Source organism: Carya illinoinensis, chromosome 2 (assembly GCF_018687715.1).
Source record: "Carya illinoinensis cultivar Pawnee chromosome 2, C.illinoinensisPawnee_v1, whole genome shotgun sequence".
Taxonomy (NCBI): domain Eukaryota; kingdom Viridiplantae; phylum Streptophyta; class Magnoliopsida; order Fagales; family Juglandaceae; genus Carya; species Carya illinoinensis.
Genome location: NC_056753.1, coordinates 30,419,036 through 30,439,276, shown reverse-complemented (window position 1 = coordinate 30,439,276; position 20,241 = coordinate 30,419,036). Strand labels below are relative to the sequence as shown.

Sequence of the window (20,241 nt, the reverse complement as noted above, 5' to 3'; positions counted from 1 at the left end):
ATTCACAGTGTAAGTGCTAGTACTGATCGATACATGAGAATAATTTAGTTTTTTTTTTAATTGAATATTTTTCCCCCATTGGATTTCAGGAGTCCCACAAAGTACTCCAACCAGCAGACAAAACTTTAAAGACAATGGCAATTGAATTTGCTGAGTATCAGGTTAACTTTAATTTGTTTTCACTCAAGTGTGATAAGGATTTTGATTATAAATTATTGCAACTGACACTTGTTTCTGGGGAGTTGCTAGTGAGCAAAATGTGTCTGGGCTAATTGTTATTATCGTGATTTGTTCCAGGTCTGTGTTGATGTATTTATTACTACCCAGACTTATATAGACATCGCTTCTATCTCTGTCATACCAAGAACTACTGGAGGACAGGTATGATGGCTTTTTGATCACTGATCACTCTGTGTGCGCTTGTGTGGATGCATATGTGTGTATGAACTTCATGTGAACATTAAGCCCCTTTAAGTTTCACGAATCTGTCTTAACAGAAGAACACTTTCTGTTGCATATTATGATTATTGCCTGTGATTCTTTTGTTGCAGCAATGTCTATATTGACAAAAACATGACAGTCGAAGTGTTTCTGTTTTCCATTTTTTATCCCTTGCTTTGAAGAGAGCTCACCTTTGTGGCAACGGTGACTAGTAAATTTTTAAATGGACGTTTACCTCAGGTGTTGTTTGGTTTCAGACTAGTTTTAAATTTCCTAGCAATCCTAATCCATATATTCTTTTACTCAGTTGCAAATGGCTCAAGGGAATTTTGATGTTCATGTGTATCTAGATTCCATTTAAGACCTCATATACGTGAGAATGACAGACTTCCTTTGAAACTGATGGGCTGTCCAAATTCCCTAGGCTTGGGAAAGTTCTTTTCCCTTTTCTATTAATACGATGGATTTATCCCTGTTTTCAAATCCTCTCTTCCTCAATTATCTTTTCCTCATCCGACCTCCTCTCTCCCCCCTTCACCTGACCTTTGTACATGTATTGGGTGGCATAATTTCTTATTGAACTTTTTTTTATATTATTTTTATTTTTTATTTCAGCATGATAATGGTTTTGTAGACGAAAATCTCAAGGTGCTTTTGCAATGTACTTTTATTTGAGTTTATGCTAGGTTGGAAAAAGAGTAACTCCTCCAGGTTAGAAATAAGCTAACCATAGGAATCTCATATCTTTTAGAATGTTTCAACCTTCTTATCAAACCAAAAGTAGGCTTTGTCACATATCCAGCGTATAGATTCCTTTGCATCATATTCTTAGGGATTTGGATGCTTGAAGGTGTACTCTGTTCCCCAACCAAATGTCACCAAGCAGTAACCTATATATATATATAATTTTTTTTTTTTACCATATTCTAAAAACCTTTATGTGGCAGACATTATTAGCTATGGCCTTAATACTTGGTGTTTAAATTGCAATTTGTTGTTGAAAGCTACCTTAATGCCAAAACGTAAGTGCCCATTTGAAGGATGTTTTAACTCCTTGAGCTTAAATGAACTAGCGAAGCAGATGCCAAAATCATGTAGTTTTATGTAATTGTTGACTATTTATTCATATGGACATCTAATGTATATGTACTCTATTTTTTTCCTTGTGTCATGGATGTTTCATGATAAATCTTTAAAATTTTGTCTACTATCTTACAGGTTTATTATTATTACCCATTCTCGGCTGTTTCTGATCCTGCAAAGCTTTACAATGATCTTAGATGGAATATCACAAGGCCTCAAGGTTTTGAGGCAGTGATGCGTGTGAGATGCAGCCAGGTAAGCTTTTTGGTATACTGGTGTTCGTGTAAGTAATTATAGCTTCTATGTTCTTGATAGTTGGTCTATTCTAGTGAGTTGATTTTTTCTTTTCATCATTTATAGGGTATTCAAGTTCAAGAATACCATGGAAACTTTTGCAAACGCATCCCGACAGATGTTGACCTACCTGGGGTTTGTATATTTACATAATGCATGATTATGTGTTGGTCCTACTATTTATATAGTGTCTTCCACATAACTTTAATGTCACTGAAGACAGATTATGTTGACCAACAGTAACACTAAAATTTGAAGTTTTAATTTTTGTAATAATCTGAAAGATACGTTGGATTGTATCTTTGAACTGTGTGAGTGAGGTAAGGGCTCGTTTGGACACTTAGATTATCTCAGAATTCTATGAATAATAGTGAAATGGTTTGTGAATAATAATGAAATGGTTTGAGTTAAGATGTTTTATTGGGTTTTGGAAAAGGAGAGAGAAAAAGTTGAATAAAAATATTATAAAGTTAAAAAATTGTTTGAATATAATATTTTAATATTTTTTTGTTCTAAAATTTGAAAAAGTTGTGTTGTTCGTTGTGTTTTGTTTGGAAGTTTGATAAAGTTGTATTAGGTTTTGTATTTAGATAATGATCGGGTAATGATTAAGTGAAAAAAGTTGAAGATTTGAAATTGAAAAGTGTTTTGTGTTTGAGTGATGTTTTGGAAGGAAATTATGAGAAATTTTGAGAATATTTGAGAATGTTTTGAGTGTCCAAACGAGGCCTTATCCTCCTGGGATGGTTTTATAATTATAATTTCAGTTACCTGTAAAAAAAATAATTATAATTTTAGTGAACTCAGACATCAGGCTGAATAAAAGTCATATTAACGATGCAACTTTCTGCTTTAAACAAAGAAGAAAAAGGTCTTGGAATTCTCTTTCCCATATCAAGCTAATGGAGAGAGCCGTATAATAAATATGTACATAAATATACATATTTTTCCCTTAGTAAAAAATATTCTTCCTTTGCCCTTGGTCTGTGGTCTATTTTCTGGTTTTCCCTCTCCTATTGTGGTCACATTTTGTTTGGGAATTCTGTATGTAAGCCAAACGCATTTGTGCTTTGCAGATTGACTGTGACAAAACTATAATGGTAACATTAAAACATGATGATAAGTTGCAGGATGGCTCAGAATGCTCTTTTCAGGTACCAACAAATTTCTCTTCAGTCTTTGTAGAGTTTGAAATAATTATGCTGTTATTTTATTAATGATCGGGTTTCTGCTATCTGTTTGGGCAGGAAAGTTAGCTTCTCCCATTAGTAGTGCTACTAGTATTATTTGTAAATTTGATTTTTTGTGCAGTGTGCCCTTCTTTACACCACTTTCTATGGCCAAAGACGAATTCGAGTCACAACTTTATCTCTCCCTTGCACCAATATGCTAAGTAATCTTTTCCGCTCAGCTGACTTGGACACTCAATTTGCATGTTTCTTGAAACAAGGTATTTGATCTTGTGTCTACTGCATTCTATTCATTTTGTTAAGCTCGTAACAATTCTTTTATTCTCTGCAGCTTTATGTCATATGTATTATTTTTGCAAGTAAGAAGTTTATATGTATTTAGGGCTATCATTATTTGTAACTCATGTTATCATCATAGATGTGTGCGCGCGTGCATCTTGAAACAAGGTATTTGATATTGTGTCTTCTGCATTTTATGCATTTAAGTCTGTAACAATCCTTTTATTCCCAGAAGCTTTATATGTTTTTTTTTGTAAGAAGTTTATATGTATTTAGAGCTATTATTATTTGTAATTCATGTTAGTCATCATCATAGATGTGTGTGAATGTAAAAGGCTCTTTTCCCCTCCTCTTAAGGGGTCTTACTTTGGCTCCTTATGTATTCTTGAAATGTTATGTTTCATGACTTCATTGTTATTATTTTTTTGTAAATTTATTAGTTCCATGTGAATTGACAGCATTAATTATTAATTTGATTTTATTCCTGTAGCGGCAAGTAAAATTCCTTCCACTCCACTCTTGCAAGTCCGGGAACAAGTGACAAATCTTTGCATCAACGTTCTGCTTTCATATCGTAAATTTTGTGCTACAGTAACATCGTCTGGACAGCTTATTCTTCCTGAGGCACTTAAACTCCTGCCTCTATACACCATTGGTATATTCCTTTTTCCTTATATATATGTGCCGTGTTACACAAACGTATTCAGTTTAAGCTGCCAAATTTTGGTAGAACTTCATACAGCCAACAACTTAAGTACAAAGAAGTATATATTAGGAAACATCCCACAAAAAGGGATGAAGAAAAAGAACAATTTTATGAAATCTAGGAAGGTAGGGGAGTGGAAGTTATTGTTGGCCACCATCCAAACGAGAAATGAACTTGAATAACTGCTCCAGATGTATTCTATTACTCACGTATACGTCCCATGCACTTGGCTATGCCTATTATTATGAATAAAACTTCTCGAGTACCTATCAAATTCTTTGTTGCTATACTTGTGTACCCAGGCATTGCGACTGATGATTAGTAAATTTCTGTGAAGTTTTGCCTTTTCTTTTACACTCATGTGCCATATCACTTTTACCCTTTCTTTTTAACATTTGATTAGTACGTTTGTGTTTCTTGTGGTTTTTGGCAATCCCTGATCTTATTTGTAGTTAAACATGGTTTTCATGAAACATCTTGCCACATATGATGCATGATTTACTTAAAAAAAAAAAAACGTATAATGCATGATGTCAGTGATCTTTTTGGGCTAACTATTGTACATTGGTCCATTCATTGTTTTTTTGGTCAGCATTAATGAAAAGCACAGGACTGCGAAATGATGTGAGAATAGATGATAGGTCTATTTGGATCAACTGTGTATCCTACCTCTCTACTCCTTTGGCAATTCCACTGGTGTATCCCAGGATGGTGGCTATCCATGACCTTGACTCAAAGGTGTGAATGATGCCACAAAGTTTCATGATGCTTTTATTAAGCTTTTAAAACCACCACCTGTTAACTTTCTCTTAATTAACAGGATGAGGATGAATCTCTTGTTCCTCCTGTGATTCCACTTTCTAGTGAGTATATTAACGATCAGGGAATTTATCTTCTTGAGAATGGTGTGGACTGTTTGATATATGTTGGGAATGCCGTGGATTCAAATATCTTGCAACAACTGTTTGGCATCTCCTCAGCTGAAGAAATCTCTACTCAGGTAGTTTTTCTGATCCTTTTGGAATATATAATGTCTACCGTAAACCTTGAGGGGTAGCTTAGTTGGTTAGGCCTTGGGTTTGCTTCTCAATGGTCACCAGTTCGAATCCCCTCAAGGCCACTAGAGGTTTACATGACCGTTAACTTTAGGGCCCTGTGAGATTAGTCGAGGTGCGCGCTAGCTGGCCCGGACACCCACGAATATAAAATATATATAATGACTATTGTACAACTTATCAAAAAAATATAATGTCTACCATATACATGGAAACAACTTGTCCTAGTGACTCAGATCCAAAGTGCTAAGCACCCGAACCTGATTCTTTAAGGTGATATTACGGTCGTATTGTGAAAATGAGAATATTATATCAGTGGTGCATCTCCAGAATCCATTTTCTGGGATATGTTGCCAGCTATGCAACTTGGCATCTTATAACCTATGATTTTTTGCGCAGTTTGTGTTGCAGCAATATGACAATCCACTATCACGGAAGGTAAATGATTTGGTAAACGAAATACGGCGGCAAAGATGTTCCTACCTCCGGTGAGATTACTTTTTCTTATTCCCAAGTAAAATTATAACATTATCTTTAGACTATCTATCTAATTCAATCTATGATATGTTATGTAGTCAGTATTCAATAATATTTTTTAATTCTTTTCGCAGCTTAAAATTGTGCAGGAAAGGAGATCCGTCAGGTCAGTGCACAGCCCTGACCCCCTCTTTGTGCTGCTAGCCAGCTAATATGTATTAAAATAAACAGCATCAGAATTTTCTTGTGTAGCTACATTGTCCATAGTCTCATTCAGTTTTATCAGTTTAATTTTGTTTGTTTTGGGAAGGGAGATTAAGTGGGATTTGGATATAATACTAACGCCCACACCAGCTCTCCTAGTTAAACAATTTTACAGTCACTACACAGATTTCCAGACTGAATTCTTTAAGCTGCCAACATGAACCCACATCCACCAAGGGATTCATGGAATTTCTGTGTATTGCAGAGGAGATCTACCAAAGCTATAAATCAGCATTAAAATGCATTAATATGTTGGGGAAAATGCAATCAGTACCAAGAACACTAAAAGACAAATCACCATTCATATTATGCCTTGCATGTGGCTGTCCTGATACAGCAACAGAATTTCAGACACATTGATGATATGTTATCTGAATTTCAGACACATTTTCACCCACCATGTACATATTAAAATAATTTGGGATACTTGTTGATCTCAATTCGAGTATGTTGTTATTTGTTGCATGGAATCATATCACTGTTCGTAGTACATACATTATTCTCATGCTAGGGCTATGGTACAAGACACAGAATGGGGGCAATATATTATCTTCGGTTTGTCTTGTGGTCAAATTATGGTCCCTTGTATTGTCATTATTAAATGCATCAAATGAAATTTCTCTAAATTGTTTAACCGCAATTTTATTTTATTTTATTTTTTGTTTACTCAAAAGCTTTTTACTGTTTCTTGTCCCCAGGAGCATCGTTCCTCTCCTATATGGTAGAAGATAAGAATCCAATTGGCCCCTCATATGTCGAGTTCCTAGTCCATGTCCACCGGGAAATCCAAATTAAAATGACATCTTGATGATGTTCACGCTTCTTCTGTGTGATATAAAAAGTTCTGATCACCTCCGGCCGTGGTACTCATGAAGAAAAAAACAGGAACTCCAATTCGCTATTTATAGGCATTTATCGGCCATCACCTGAGTATTATCAATTTGTTAAAAGTAATCAGAGATGACTTTAGCTACAAGCCTACAATAGATTTGTTAGATTAGGTATATTTTGTGAACATTGGTGGTAGGCAGTACAAATTGAGTTACAGTTGTGTATTTTGATCGCCTGCCCCCTCCAAAAGGGGGCGTATGGGAAAGAGTTTGAACGGGTTTTTTTTTTTTTTTGTTGATTGCAGATGATAACTTGTAATTTTCTGATGGAATAAGAAACATGTAAAACAGATGTTAGTCCAATACATAATGAAGGAACTCTCTCTCTCTCTCTCTCTCTCTCTCTCTCTCATGTTTCTTTTTTCCCCCCCAGTCGACGCTTGAAATGGCTCGTGAAGGGGTAATTCATAGTAGCATGTTGTAAATTGCGCATGCATTGCATTCTCAGTTTATATAGATTTCGACCTTCCTATTCCTATTTTGGTATAATAGGTAAAAGGGCAAAAATTAACTCGGGTACTGCAGCAACATGTGTTGCAAGCCGCCTTTACACATGAAATACTGGAATTGTGTTTAACAATTTGTAGTAAAAAATAGGGGTTTACGGATTGGCCACAACTGACAGGAACTGACTGCTAGAGTCAGGAACTGGTGAAAAACCAATCAGCATGCGGCAGATATTTGCTTAAACCGACATTGGCCAATTCGGTTCAAATCGTCGAATTGGCTGATGGTATATATAAGTTTATGTCTTATATATGAAACAAAAGTCGTTCCACTTAAATTTAGTATAACGATGTTGTTTTATGCCAGTAATTGTGTTTTAAATACAACTAAAACGACATCGTTGGTATTAAACCAAACGGCATTATTTTATGCATAACGTATAAAAACAAAATAAGTAGAGCGATTCCATTTGATTTGAAACCAATGTCATTGTTTTGATATTATATTGTCTTCTTTCCCCCTTCTTCTTCCTTGATTCATTTTCCCCTCTCTCTTCTCTACAACTCTCTCTCTCTTAGATGACCATCATCGTTAGCTCAAGCCGAGAACCGATTGTAAACCGTCAGAGTCAATACAGCTAGTTTTTCTCCTCTCCACCGACACCGACTAGTTACGATCGGTTGTTTTTCCCTATTTTCTCTCATCGGTCGACGTTGGTACTGTCTAAAAATAGGGCTGAATGCGTTAGTTTTTGTTCCTAATAAAAAATATTTTATATGAGATTTTAAAAAAGAATAATGCTAGATACAATATTAGGATATACAAGGTTCACTTACTTTATTAAGAAAAAGTAGGAATCACTATTAAAAAAAATTATTATTTTTATATGGGTCACAAATTCTTTCACTTTTTTCAAAAGTATTAAATTGTAAATATTATTTCTTTTTAAAGAATGCTCTACTACAACTAAAATAAATGTGGGAGAATCACACTCTTATTAAAATAAACTATCAAAATTGTAACTTTTATCTCGAGCATAGTTTATGGCATATTCATTCATTAAGATATGCCGATTAAGTAGAAGAAATAAAACGCGTCATGATCTTGACCGTTAGTTCCTAGATGTAGGACAAACTAGCAAAAGGAACAATGGTTCTAGATTTTTTTAGTTTAGTGTTTATAGAAATGGATAGTTTAAAGTAATAATAATAAGGATAAATAAATATTTGTCTACATTTTAAAGAGACATAAAGCGGTGCGTTTTGTTGGGATCGTAAACTCCCATCAATCCAACGGCGTCGTATTGCGTTTCTTGGCAGTTGGCACCAGGCACCGCCAAGCGCTAACCGGGTGTCCGGGTCAGTTATGGCACTCAACTCATGACTCAACAAGCATCGGAATTATTGGGAATCCTGAAGGCCACATCTGTCTTTTCACTACGAATTCCGCCCCAAATTGCTCAGGATGTTTCAGGGCAGGAAGGTCGTTTATATCAGTATCAGCACCAATCAGTGGCGGGAAGAGTACTCCGACGACGCCAAAACACAAAATTCCGCCTGAATCAACCAAAATCACCCGCAGGTGACAATTAAAAAATCCTTCAAATCCCCATCATGTCCTTCATCGACGAGTTTCAAGCCAGTAAGCGGACCCCCCCCCCCCCCCCCCCCCCCCCCCAACCACACCGGGAGATTATTAGCATTGTTATTGTTATTGTTGCATGGTCGCGATAAACCCTAAAATTCCATCTTGTAATCACGGGATGCTGATACTGCACTATTTCTTCTCTTCACTGAGGTTATTTTCTAATTACAATTCTAATGTTTTAAAAATCCCATCTTTTAACATTTGCTCTGTTTTAATGTACCAATTTCTCTTTTATTAAACGAAATGCTCTGTTTAAGATTTTGAAAATTAAAATTTTATATATATATATATGTTATGATCCTAACGGTTAGAGGCTTAACCAAATTAACATCAAACAGTTAGGATCATAACATCATATATCTTACATAATTCTGCGTTAATTTGTTAGACTCGTGTTCATTCATGAACGTGTTTTTCTGTTTCGATATCAATGCTATTTTTCTTGTTTGGTAAACACATTTCATGGCTAATTTCTGTGTTACATGTTACCCAAGCTTTGGCAGTTTTTGTTAAAGATCCAACCATTCATCCAAAAATTCTAGGACTATTGGATACTAATTTGGTTAAACTTGTAACTCCTCAGGATCATAACATTCCACCACCCTTTTGAATCCGACGTCCACAGCGGCCCACTCTATTGACATTGACTGGTGGTAGCCCTCTCTCTTTGGTGGCTTAACTCATTTATTAGTATTCAATGACTTAACACTATATCCATACATAGTACGAAGGCATTGAACTCGTGACGTGGTGCCTGCTCTGATACCAATTGTTAAAAACCCAACTATTTTTTTTTTTTTTATAGGTAATCAAAGGTATTGTATTCATAAAAATAGGCAAAGTCCAGGTACACAGGTAGTTTACATGAGGAAATATCTAGCTAGAGGAAATAGAAAGAAGAAAATCATGGAAACTTAGTCCATTACAAACTATGGCCCCCGCCCACAAGAACAATGTTTTAAAAAAGAAAACTTTTAACGCATCCATTGTTCTAACACATGCATTTCTCCCTCCAAATGCACCAACACATGCATATCGGTACCAATCTCCAAATTGCCTCTACCTGTGTACTACCGTGTATTCCTCTCCAGCTTGCAAGGAAATCCACCAATCTACAAGGCATGACCCATGACAACCCAACTCTTGAGAAAAAATCATCCCACATAATCCTGGTCACCTCACAGTGTTAAAGCAAATAATCAATTGACTCCCCATGCTTCTTACACATGCAACACCAATTGAGCACAATTACACAATTACCCGTTTTTTCCTCAAATTATCGGTAGTGAGGATGTTATCCAAAGATGCTATCAAAATGCTGCTTTTAAGGGAGCTTTCGTCTGCCATATGTTCTTCCATAGGAACATAGGCCTTCTGGAGTTCGTAAGCACTTGGTAAAACAAACTAACTGAGAAAATACCTTTCTTAGAATGACTCCAATGTCTTAGGGGTGCACAGAAAATCGAAAAACCGGTTTGCCACCGACGCGAACCAACCGTCCGCGTCAGGAACAGGCCAGAACCGGTGGTGAACCAGTCGGCGCACTGTGGAATTTACTCAAAACCGACCTACGTCAATTTGGCAATGGTTTAACCCTGGTTCAAACTGCTGAACCAGCCAAACCAATAAATCATATTTTTTTTTAATATACATTCTCAAAACGACGCCGTTCCACTTAAATTTAATTGGAACGGCATCATTTTCTACGTATAAGTATACAATAGTCAACAATTAATTGAAACGATGGCGTCGTTTCATGTAAGACATATGAAAAAAAAAAATTAATTGAAACGATGCTGTTTATTTTAAACCAAACGGCGTCGTTTCGAGATCATCTTCAACCTCTAGCTTCTTCTTCCTATGTTCCTCGCATCCGTTGCACCAGCTCTCTCTCTCTCTCTCTCTCTCTCTCTCTCTCTCTCTCTCTCTCTCTCTCTCTCTCTCTCTCTCTCTCTCTCTCTCTCTCTCTCTCTCTCTCTCTCTCTCATCTGCAACACTCTCTCTACTCTCTTAGGTGAACTAAGTCACCAGGGTAACTGAAAACCGGCCGAGAACCAACAGAGAACCACCGGAGTCGATGTGGCCGGTTTTCCTCCTCCCCATCTACCGGTTACAGTCGGTGGCTCCTCCCTCTTCAACGGCGTCGGTCGACGTCAGTTTTGCCCAAAAACCGCTCCGACTACGTCGGTTTTCACCCCTACAATGTATCTTGTCTCCGGTGCCCCCTGAAATACTTGAGGACTATAGTGCTGCAAAAAACTCCATATAGGCTCCAACTCCCAATCTTGAGCTTCCCTAATGAAATCAAAATTCCATTGAGGGGAGCCATTTGAAAAAACCATAAGATCGACGATCATTCCTTATTTCTAACAAGCGCAAAGATAGCAGGGAAGGTGTCTCATAGACAATGGTTACCACCATTTATCAAACCAGAAACTGACCCTAGAACCATCGCCCACAACAAAATGTTTGCGTCCTCAAAAGTTCTCCCGAAGGCTCCTAATATTTTTCCACAACCCCACTCCATGAGTGCCTCGTACCTCTTTTGAGCACCATCCTCCCCTAGCTTCCCTGAACTATGAATCTATAACAAATTTCCATAAAGCCTCAATTTCGTTTTGGTACCTCCACAACCACTTACTCAAAAGAGCTTGATTGAATTTCATCAGGTGCCGAATCCCCAGACCTCCCCTAGAAATTGGGGTACAAACTGTTGACCAATTAATCAGGTGGAATTTAAACTCTTCCCCTAGTCCACTCCATAAGAAATCTCTTTTTAACTTCTCAATGCAGTTAGCCAACTTTGTACAAATTGGAAACAAAGACAAAAAGTAGGTCGGTAAGTTTGAAAGTGTGCTTTTAATCAAAGTCAACCTACCGCCTTTCGACTGGTATATCCTCTTCCAAGCAGCCAATCTGCGCTCCACCCTTTCGACCACATCAACCCAAATCCTTTCGGATTTAAAAGAAGCACCCAAAGGTTAACCAAGATACTTCAAAGGCAGTGAAGAAATCTTGCATCCCAATGTAGCAGCTAAAATCTCCACTTCTTGAACAGCCCCCACTGACACTAATTCAGATTTTGCAAGGTTGATGCTCAAACCTTACACAACAGCAAAACAAAGAAGTCGCACCCTCAAATGTTGGACTTGACCGAGATGTGCACCGCAAAAAATGAGCGTGTCATCAGCAACTACAAATGAGAAATGCTAAGGACACCATTCCCCACCGAGAAACCATGGAGTAACCCACCCACCACTAGGCCCTCAATCATCTTACTGAGGGCATCCATGACAAAAAAAGAAAAGTAGAGGAGACAACAGATCTCCCTGTCACAGGCCTCAAGAGGAATTGAGAAAACCCACCGGTGAGCCATTTACCAAGATAGAGAAGCAGGCAGAAGAGATAAAAAATTCTATCTATTTCTGCCATTTCCTTCCAAAGCCACATCTTTCCAGTAAGTAAAGTAGGAACCGCCAATTGACATGATCATATGCTTTCTCCATGTCTAACTTGCAAAGTAGCCCAAGTTCTCTACACTTCAGACGACCATCCAAAACTTCATTTGCAATAAGTACCTAATCGAGTATTTGTCTACCTTTGACAAACGCATTCTGTGACTTCGAGATTAGTTTTTCCACCACCATGCTCAATCTTGTTGCTAACACTTTGGATAGAATCTTATACACCCCATTCACAAGGCTAATGGGGCGATAGTCTCTCGTATCCCTGTACCCCACCTTTTTGGGAAGGAGGGCTAAGAATGTGGCATTGAGACTCTTTTCAAAGCTAGCATTTAGATGAAATTCATGAAGGACTTGCATTAAATCTTCCTTGACCACCTCCCAGCAAGCTTGAAAGAAGTCCATGGTAAACCCATCCAGACCAGGAGCCTTATCACTTGTCATACCTTTGATAACACTGCATACTTCCTCTTCTGTGAATGGTCTCTCTAACTAATTTGCACTCTGCTGGTCTAAAGTGGAAAAAGACAACCCATCCACTTTCGGTCGCCCATTATGCTCTTAAGATCATAGTTGTTGATAGTAATGTTCATTGTGATTATTAATCACCATCTAATCCGAAGAAACTGCCCCATCCACCATCAGTGTATCAATAGCATTGTTCCTTCTGTGAGATTTAGCCACCCTGTGGAAGAATTTCGTGCTCTTGTCCCCCTCCTTGAGCTAGAGCACCCTTGATTTTTGTCTCCAAGAAATCTCCTCCATCAAAGTGATTAAAGACCCAAAGCCCTATGACTATTGGATGCTAGTTTGGTTAAACATTTAACCATGAGGATCATAACAATTTTATTCTAAATTGACTTAATAAGTTTTACCTTTGGTTGTGGGTGTTTATTGTGTCAACTTGTGTGCAATAGATTGGTGTTCTACGTATGTATGCTTCCAGAGTGTACTTGGGTGAAGCATTTGTTCGCTTCTAAGAAACTTTATATAAAAAAATGTTAATATTATACAAAAGAATATTTTTTCCATGTTGAATGATTTAATAACTTGTATTTTACACAGATTTGGATTCACTTCCCGGCATTCTACAAAAGAAGTATGCATTGTTGCGTGACCTGGATAAAAGTCTGCAAGGTTGGCTCGTAACTACAGCAATATCATTATCATTGTTATCATTATCGTTATAACCTTTATTGTCTTTTTATAGTTATAATTATTTTATCATTACTTTCGGGCCGTAGAGTATTCTCAGCATACTCCACTACTATTCATTATTTTATCATTACTTTTTATCTACTTTTTACTATTTTGTACTATTATTCACTACTATTCAATATTTTATTATTACTTTTTCACTAATTTTTTGTTACTATTCACAGAATATCTAAGATCACCTCAATACCCAAACACAACTCAAATATAACTTGGTTTCACTATGGATGGGATAATCCAGTCAGCATCAATTTGGTGTCATTTACCCTGAGATGGAAGAACATAATCCTACAAATGTGTTATGCACAGTGGATTGAACCTCATAAATCCACCTTCACAAGGAGAAAATAGCGCTATGCTACTTCACCATTCTTGTTATAACCATGGTCATGGTTATGTACTTATTTTTAGGAGCTGTAAGGTAGTCATATTGCAATTCTCTGTTGTTTCAACCAAACTACTGATTACAGCACAAAAAGGGAAGATACAAACGATTCCATTGTTAGCGTGAGTTAGTGCTGGATCTTTTTTATATAGGTTAGTGCTGGAATTGTAATTTGACAAGTAATGATACCATCATTGGTTTATGACTTAAGAACTGCAGGTTCAAGTTGTTAGATATTAATTATGATTGTGTTGACCCAATTAGCTAAATTTAATAATTTGCTTTCATATTTAGTACTTATGTGCACCTTCTTGTTTTAAGAAAGACCTAAAGTTTGTGCACGCATATATTGAATGTGTACCGTTCTTATGGATTTGAACAGATATTCAAAGACAAAATGAACAGCGTTGTGAACAAGAAATAGAGGAAATTGGGAAAGGAGTTAGGTCTGGAAATATTACACTCAATGCTTCACTTATCAGATTCTCAGATGATGCACTTGATGAGCAAAAGCATAGCATCAGGATTGCAGATGAAAAGGTTGCCTTGGCTGTTCAGGCATATGATTTGGTAGGTGGAATTTCCATCTTTTTATGTTAAATTGCTTGCTGCCAAAATAATTTGTTTGTGAATTTGTGAGTTCTCTTACTTAGGAAATATTTTATTAACTCTTTTTTATATATTTTATTAGGTTAAATTATAAGTATGAATATGCTATTAGTTTGTTTTTAAGGTGTCTGGAATATACTTATGAAGGGAAGTTTATGCTTGATGACACGCACACATGCTTTAAAAAATGAACCTATGTATGGACCTATGTGTGCACGCATAAAAAAAAATTAAAAAAAAAAAAAATGAACTTATGCATGGACCTCTGTGTTGGGGATCTCAGTCAAGCTTCCAAATACTAAGGGTCTGATCCTCTCCTTGTTGCTCCTTAAGTGACCGATAGGACTCCTTTGCTTGGTGTAGATCACGTGTAGCCCAAAGGGAGCTTGGGTGAGATGTGGCTAGGGTTCAATGGTGGGAAGTATGGATGGTGTTTGGGCTAGGTGATCACGGGTTGGATGATGATGGTGCACGGCTAAGTGACCCTTGGGATGCTAGGCGCCACTTGTGTGCTAGGGTTAGATAATGGGCAACCTTGGCTAGGGTTTAGTGTAGGTTTCAGCCAAGGCAAGAGTGGAAGGTGGCTAGGGCTTAGGTGGCAATTAGATCTCCTATAAGTTAGGAATTGTGCAATTCCTAAAAAGTAGGAATTGAGATCTAGAATGACAAGGGCTGGCCGAAAATGAGTGAGATGGATAAGGTTGATGTGTTTTGGTGGGAAAATGGAATTTGAGTGAGCCAATCAAGGGAAATTGACCAATCAAATTATAGATGGAAAAGGGAAGTGAGAATATTTAGGATCTAGGATTTCAGCCAAGCCAAGGAGGCTATGGCTGAATGGTGTATTGTGAGATCTAGGGTTTTGTGGCTTGTTTGGTTATGGGAATTGGGAGGTGGCGTGTAGGGCTTGATATGGGGCTAGGGTTTTGTGGTTTATGACAATTGAAGGTGGTGTGAAAGACAAAAGAATGGGCTGGCCGAAATATGTGTTTGGGAGATGGGATTCTTCAAGAAATTTCAAGGAAATCTCATGAACATGTAAGGAAACACATGAACACGAGATCTTGCAATCCACCACACAACCCGAAATCCCAATGAAGGATTCAGCCTCTCCACTCTAATCAATCAACAAAACTCTAACAAAAACACAAAGAGAGAAAATGAAAAGAACAAAGGAACCAAACAATATTTGATTCACGAATTGCACCCCAAAAGAGCCCAAGTGCAAGATGCATCAAAAATGAAGAACTTCCAAGCCTATGGCCGGCCACTCCATGTTCAAAAGGACAAAAGATCCTAATAAAATGTCTAAGGGTCCTATTTATAGAGTTTACAAAGTGGAAACCCCCAAAAGGTCTCTAGGCAAATTAAAATAAATAAATAAAGCAAATGAAATAATAATTAACAAGTCTTTAAATGAAATAAATAAAAATAATAAAATAAATAATTTAGCCCATGATGGCTGTGGCATACATGGCCCATGGTGGGCTATGGTGGTGCATGGTCCACGGCTAGGTTAGTCATGGTCTGGTCCATGGCTCGCTGCATGGCATGGCATGGTGCCATGCGTTGGTCTAGCGGTGGGCACGACATGGCGCTATGCATGGCCTGCTGATGGTGGGCATGGCATGGTGCCAAGCCTAGGCCTGATGTTGGGCACAGGGTGATGACGTGCTGCTGCTGTGGTGCCCAGTCAAGTGGCTTGGGCGGTGGTCCTGCATGGCCCGGGCTGGTGGCCTGGGCGATGAGCATGCATGGCCCAAGCTGACGGTCTGGGCTATGGGGCTGTAAGGCATGGGTTAGAGCCGTGCACTGATTGGCATGTCTAGTGGGCATGCCACTAAACTCGCCTACAAGGCACGGGCTAGAACCGCGTTGGATGGCATGCCTATGAGGGCACGCCACTAGCCTTGCTTGCAAGGCATGGGTTGGGGCCGTGCATTGGATGGCGTGCCTATGAGGGCATGCCACTAGCCTTGCTAAGTGGTGCTGGGGCACTCATGCATGCGCGCAGGTGCACGCTCAAGGGCAAGCACAAGCCTGCACACATGGACTGTGCGAGGCCAGTAGCCTCCATGGTTGCCCGCTGCATGTCATGGTTTAAGCCAAGGCATGCAAGCAGGCTAGCCATGTGACTGTCCTGACCCTCCATGAGTCGTGTCAAGGTGTAGTCCCGGGCAATTCTCCTAAGAGTTGTGACACTCTGCGTATGCGCTCATAAAAAAAAGGACCAATATTTGGCTTAATGATTATGGATTCAAATGGTTCTTGCCGTTTATTTTAATTTTGTACTTATCTTATCTGCATTATGATGTCTCTGTGTGTTTTTGTGTATATATATATATATTTTTCCAGGCATGTCTACACGCTAACAAAATAAATCTTATGTGTGGACTTACATACGGTTTATGCATATTTGGATTCAAATGGGTCTTGCATTTGATGTTAATTCTATACTTTCTTTATCTTTAATATAATCTTACCTATCAATACAATCTTTAGTATAATCAAAGTCTCCACATTTCTTGTAGAGGAGATATTGCATGTGCACGTTTGATTCATTTATATTCTGATAATCTGTTTTGGGTCATGAACTAGACCTACCAGGACTGAGTGTGGATTGAAAGAGTCTATTGGACATATGTTCAGAATAATGGTTAAGATAGCAATATCTACTTGGTGTTTTCTCTCACTTTGCTGCACAATAATATAAATGAAACATGAGATTTCTGTGATATTTTTATCAAACTTATGGTTCCAAGCTTCATTGTTTTATCCATGTTTCTTATCAGTTCTATATTATGTCATTATTTCTATTGAAAATTGATATTTAATACGTTTAATTGCTTTATAAAGTTTGTTATAGTCTTACCAATCAAAAAAATAAAGTGTTTTATAGTCTTAGAATAATACCTTTGAAGCCTCAAAGTTTGAACCTTTCTAATTAATTTGTTAGCCACTCGAACTAGATCCAGGAGTCAATACCATACAACAAAAATTGGTAGCTTTCCTGGATTAATTAGCTATTAGTTGCTAATGGGGCAGTGACAGGAGTTTCTTCTATATTATTTTATGACCTCATTGATGAAGTTAAAATGTGCATGCCTTAATTCTAGGTAATTTCTTATTACAGCACCTACTCTGATAAAATCTTTCCATTTTATTTAAGGAAATAACTTGGCTTTGTTGATTGTGTCTGTTCATAATAATTCTTCAGGTAGATACACACATACAGCAACTTGATCAATATTTGAAAAAACTTGACGAAGAACTTCGATGTGGTACTCCACTATTTTCCTTTTTTATCAACATTTTTACCTTTGTCACGGGTTTAAGGTTTTGTGAATACCTTAGGTTTTCTAATTGTGTGTGTGACAGAGAGAGAGAGTGCTGCTGCAAGTGCGGTTGCTGCTCCAAGCCACGATGGTAACATGAAAGCTGGAAGGACAAGTGAAAGTGGCAGAGGGCGTAAGAAGTATCTTATCTTGCCAATATATGTTCATTCATAGTCAATTTTAGATAGATTACTCCACTTATGCTTATTAGTTTGGCTTAATCTATTTTTTGTTTTTAATCTCCTCTTGAAGCTCTTTTTTAATGTCTTTTGAATTAATTTTGTATTTAATATCTTTCACTATATTGCTTTATTTGTATGGGATTAAGGGGAATGAGAACTATAGATTCTTGTCCCCTCAAAGATGAGTAGAACATTGGCTTTGAAATATAATTGGATATGGAAAAATATTTTGGAAAGGATGGAGGGGTTTTCCTCTAGTTATAGGAGGAGTTGCGAGGACATTCAAATAAAGCAAGAAAGAGAGCTGAGAAGGAGGAGTATTCTTTCTGGAACCCTTTCATATAACAAATTCATAATTTTCAAATTCAAAATATGGTAGCTTTCTATGCCAAATTTGAAAATGTGAAGTATAGTGGCATATTTATTTGACCTACTTGGCAGAAGACATGATATACCGATTTAAATAACCTATATCTGTCAGAACCCGCCAAGCAACAGCAGCTGCAACGGATACAGCAGCTACAGCGGCAAATCCTACTGGTATGGATTTAGATCTACCTGTGGATCCAAATGAACCCACATATTGTTTCTGTAACCAAGTTAGCTATGGTGAGATGGTTGCTTGCGATAACCCTGATGTAAGTAATCCCTTTTTCTTCTCCATAATTTTTTTTTGGGTTTAAATTTCTCATTTACATTCTCTACCTATGATCTGATGAAAGCCCCGTTCCTCTTTTAACAGTGCAAAATAGAGTGGTTCCATTTTGGTTGTGTTGGTCTGAAAGAGCAACCAAAAGGAAAATGGTATTGTTCGGACTGTGCTGTGGTGAAAAATCGCCGTAAAGTTAGATAAAACTGGAGTGCTCTTCCAGGAAACGCTGTTGTTAGGAATTTTGCTGCCCTGGTGTGAAATATAATACCAACTTCATGTATTTTCAACTTTGTTTCCAATTTATCTTTGTAATTATTGCATATTCTATGTGCTTTTGGCCTTGTTTTATTGAATGATTCTTGTATTATTTTGTGTAAGAACTTATGCGGGAGGTAGAGGCTCTTGGTCTTGTTCTTTTTTTTAATTCTCATTTGTACACAAAACATACACCCACATACTGATGCAGAGAGATCTGTTTTAAGGAATTTTAAAAGCACGAGTGACACGCGTGTATATATATATGTACATACACACACTACAGAAAATGATGTCAAAATTCTCATTTAGCCATGAACACGATTCCCATGCCATGATATAATTGCAAAGCACAAAGCTCTTGGAAGAGTTCTTGTATTTATTGTATGGATACACACAAAGCTATTGAATTTTATGTGGTTGATTTCCATTCTATTCTAGTTTGAATGTGAGGCCCTTTTTTGTTGAATTAAGGACGGGGGATTAGAAGGACCTGCCTGGGCTATTAAGCCTATTATGGAACTGCGTCTGTGGTCGTGAAAGTTAAGGCTATGTTTGGATAATATCACATCAACCCATCTCAAATTAATTATTGATAGAACTTATTATTTTTTCAACTTTCTATAAAAAAATTAAACTCATCTAAATCTATTTTATACATTCAAACACATGTATCAATCTATTTACATTCAAACACGTCTTAGATTCTTAGAGATTCACAAAACACTATTATTTACAAATCAATTCAAATCATCTGATATCACTTCAGCATCCAACACAGTCTTTAATCCTATTATGTACCTGAGCTTCAAAGAAATATATGCATATTTGCTCAGAACATCATCAATTTCTCCATGCACCTCAAATGTGAAAGAACCTCCGAAGCTTGGCCTCCAAACTCTCACGACCTTAAGCCTGCAAGGCCTGATCAGACTTGAGACTTCCTTTCTTGTGGGCGGCACTTCAAGGACTCGATCTCTGATAGCTACCTTAGAATATGGATGATGTGATACTCTTGTCCTATTAAATGTCATGTAATTAAAATCCGTATTCTATGATAGTGCCTAATAATTATTCATAATCTTCAGATGTAACATCCACTTTTCTTTCTTGTCAATCCAAGCCCACCCTTATGAGTGGACTCAAGGGGATTAGGCACTGCCCTTTATTCAACACGACCTAGTTGTGGGCTTTTTTTCTTCTTAGCCTGTACCAGCCTGGCCCCATGTGGCCCAAATGGAAATGGGTCCTTCATTTCTCTTAAGGACACTCTAGTTCCAAATGGGCTATGGGGCCCAACCCATACAATGTGAGTAAATTGATGCAAGATGTTAATGTACAAGAAATGGAGATATTCTTGATGATCATCGA

At 37.5% G+C, this 20,241-nt stretch overlaps 2 protein-coding genes across 5 annotated transcripts in view; both read left to right on the top strand.

Annotated features, from left to right (window-relative positions):
* The window catches only part of LOC122300829 (protein transport protein Sec24-like At4g32640), a 31,682-nt gene extending 24,670 nt beyond the window's left edge, over window positions 1-7,012 (top strand). Inside the window, exons 14-25 of the mRNA XM_043111738.1 lie at window positions 90-161; window positions 298-381; window positions 1,660-1,779; window positions 1,885-1,953; window positions 2,895-2,972; window positions 3,130-3,268; window positions 3,778-3,942; window positions 4,586-4,731; window positions 4,814-4,993; window positions 5,448-5,536; window positions 5,660-5,691; window positions 6,488-7,012. Coding sequence (XP_042967672.1) covers window positions 90-161; window positions 298-381; window positions 1,660-1,779; window positions 1,885-1,953; window positions 2,895-2,972; window positions 3,130-3,268; window positions 3,778-3,942; window positions 4,586-4,731; window positions 4,814-4,993; window positions 5,448-5,536; window positions 5,660-5,691; window positions 6,488-6,597 — 1,284 coding nt within the window. The 3' untranslated portion in view covers window positions 6,598-7,012. The remainder of the gene's footprint in view (window positions 1-89; window positions 162-297; window positions 382-1,659; window positions 1,780-1,884; window positions 1,954-2,894; window positions 2,973-3,129; window positions 3,269-3,777; window positions 3,943-4,585; window positions 4,732-4,813; window positions 4,994-5,447; window positions 5,537-5,659; window positions 5,692-6,487) is intronic.
* Window positions 7,013-8,431: 1,419 nt separating this feature from the next.
* LOC122300828 (PHD finger protein ING1-like) lies at window positions 8,432-19,039 on the top strand. Of its 4 annotated transcripts, none has more exons than XM_043111735.1 (7): window positions 8,432-8,767; window positions 13,303-13,374; window positions 14,220-14,407; window positions 17,664-17,727; window positions 17,825-17,921; window positions 18,445-18,601; window positions 18,706-19,039. In XM_043111735.1, exons 1-7 carry the CDS (start codon window positions 8,740-8,742, stop codon window positions 18,814-18,816), a joined length of 717 nt encoding a protein of 238 aa, XP_042967669.1. In that variant the 5' UTR covers window positions 8,432-8,739; the 3' UTR covers window positions 18,817-19,039. The 4 variants fall into 4 exon arrangements, 3 of the variants coding, with proteins under 3 accessions (XP_042967669.1, XP_042967668.1, XP_042967670.1); XR_006240086.1 differs by having other exon boundaries at window positions 8,462-8,707; window positions 17,825-17,914; XM_043111734.1 differs by having other exon boundaries at window positions 8,473-8,707.
* The last annotated feature ends 1,202 nt before the right edge of the window (window positions 19,040-20,241 follow it).

Bases quoted from the DNA above. Each gene is read 5' to 3' on its own strand.
- LOC122300828 (XM_043111734.1), top strand. From the start codon at position 8,506: ATGACTCAACAAGCATCGGAATTATTGGGAATCCTGAAGGCCACATCT. The intron at 8,708-13,302 runs GTGACAATTAAA...TATTTTACACAG, and splicing joins TCAACCAAAATCACCCGCAG to ATTTGGATTCACTTCCCGGC. The intron at 13,375-14,219 runs GTTGGCTCGTAA...GGATTTGAACAG, and splicing joins CCTGGATAAAAGTCTGCAAG to ATATTCAAAGACAAAATGAA.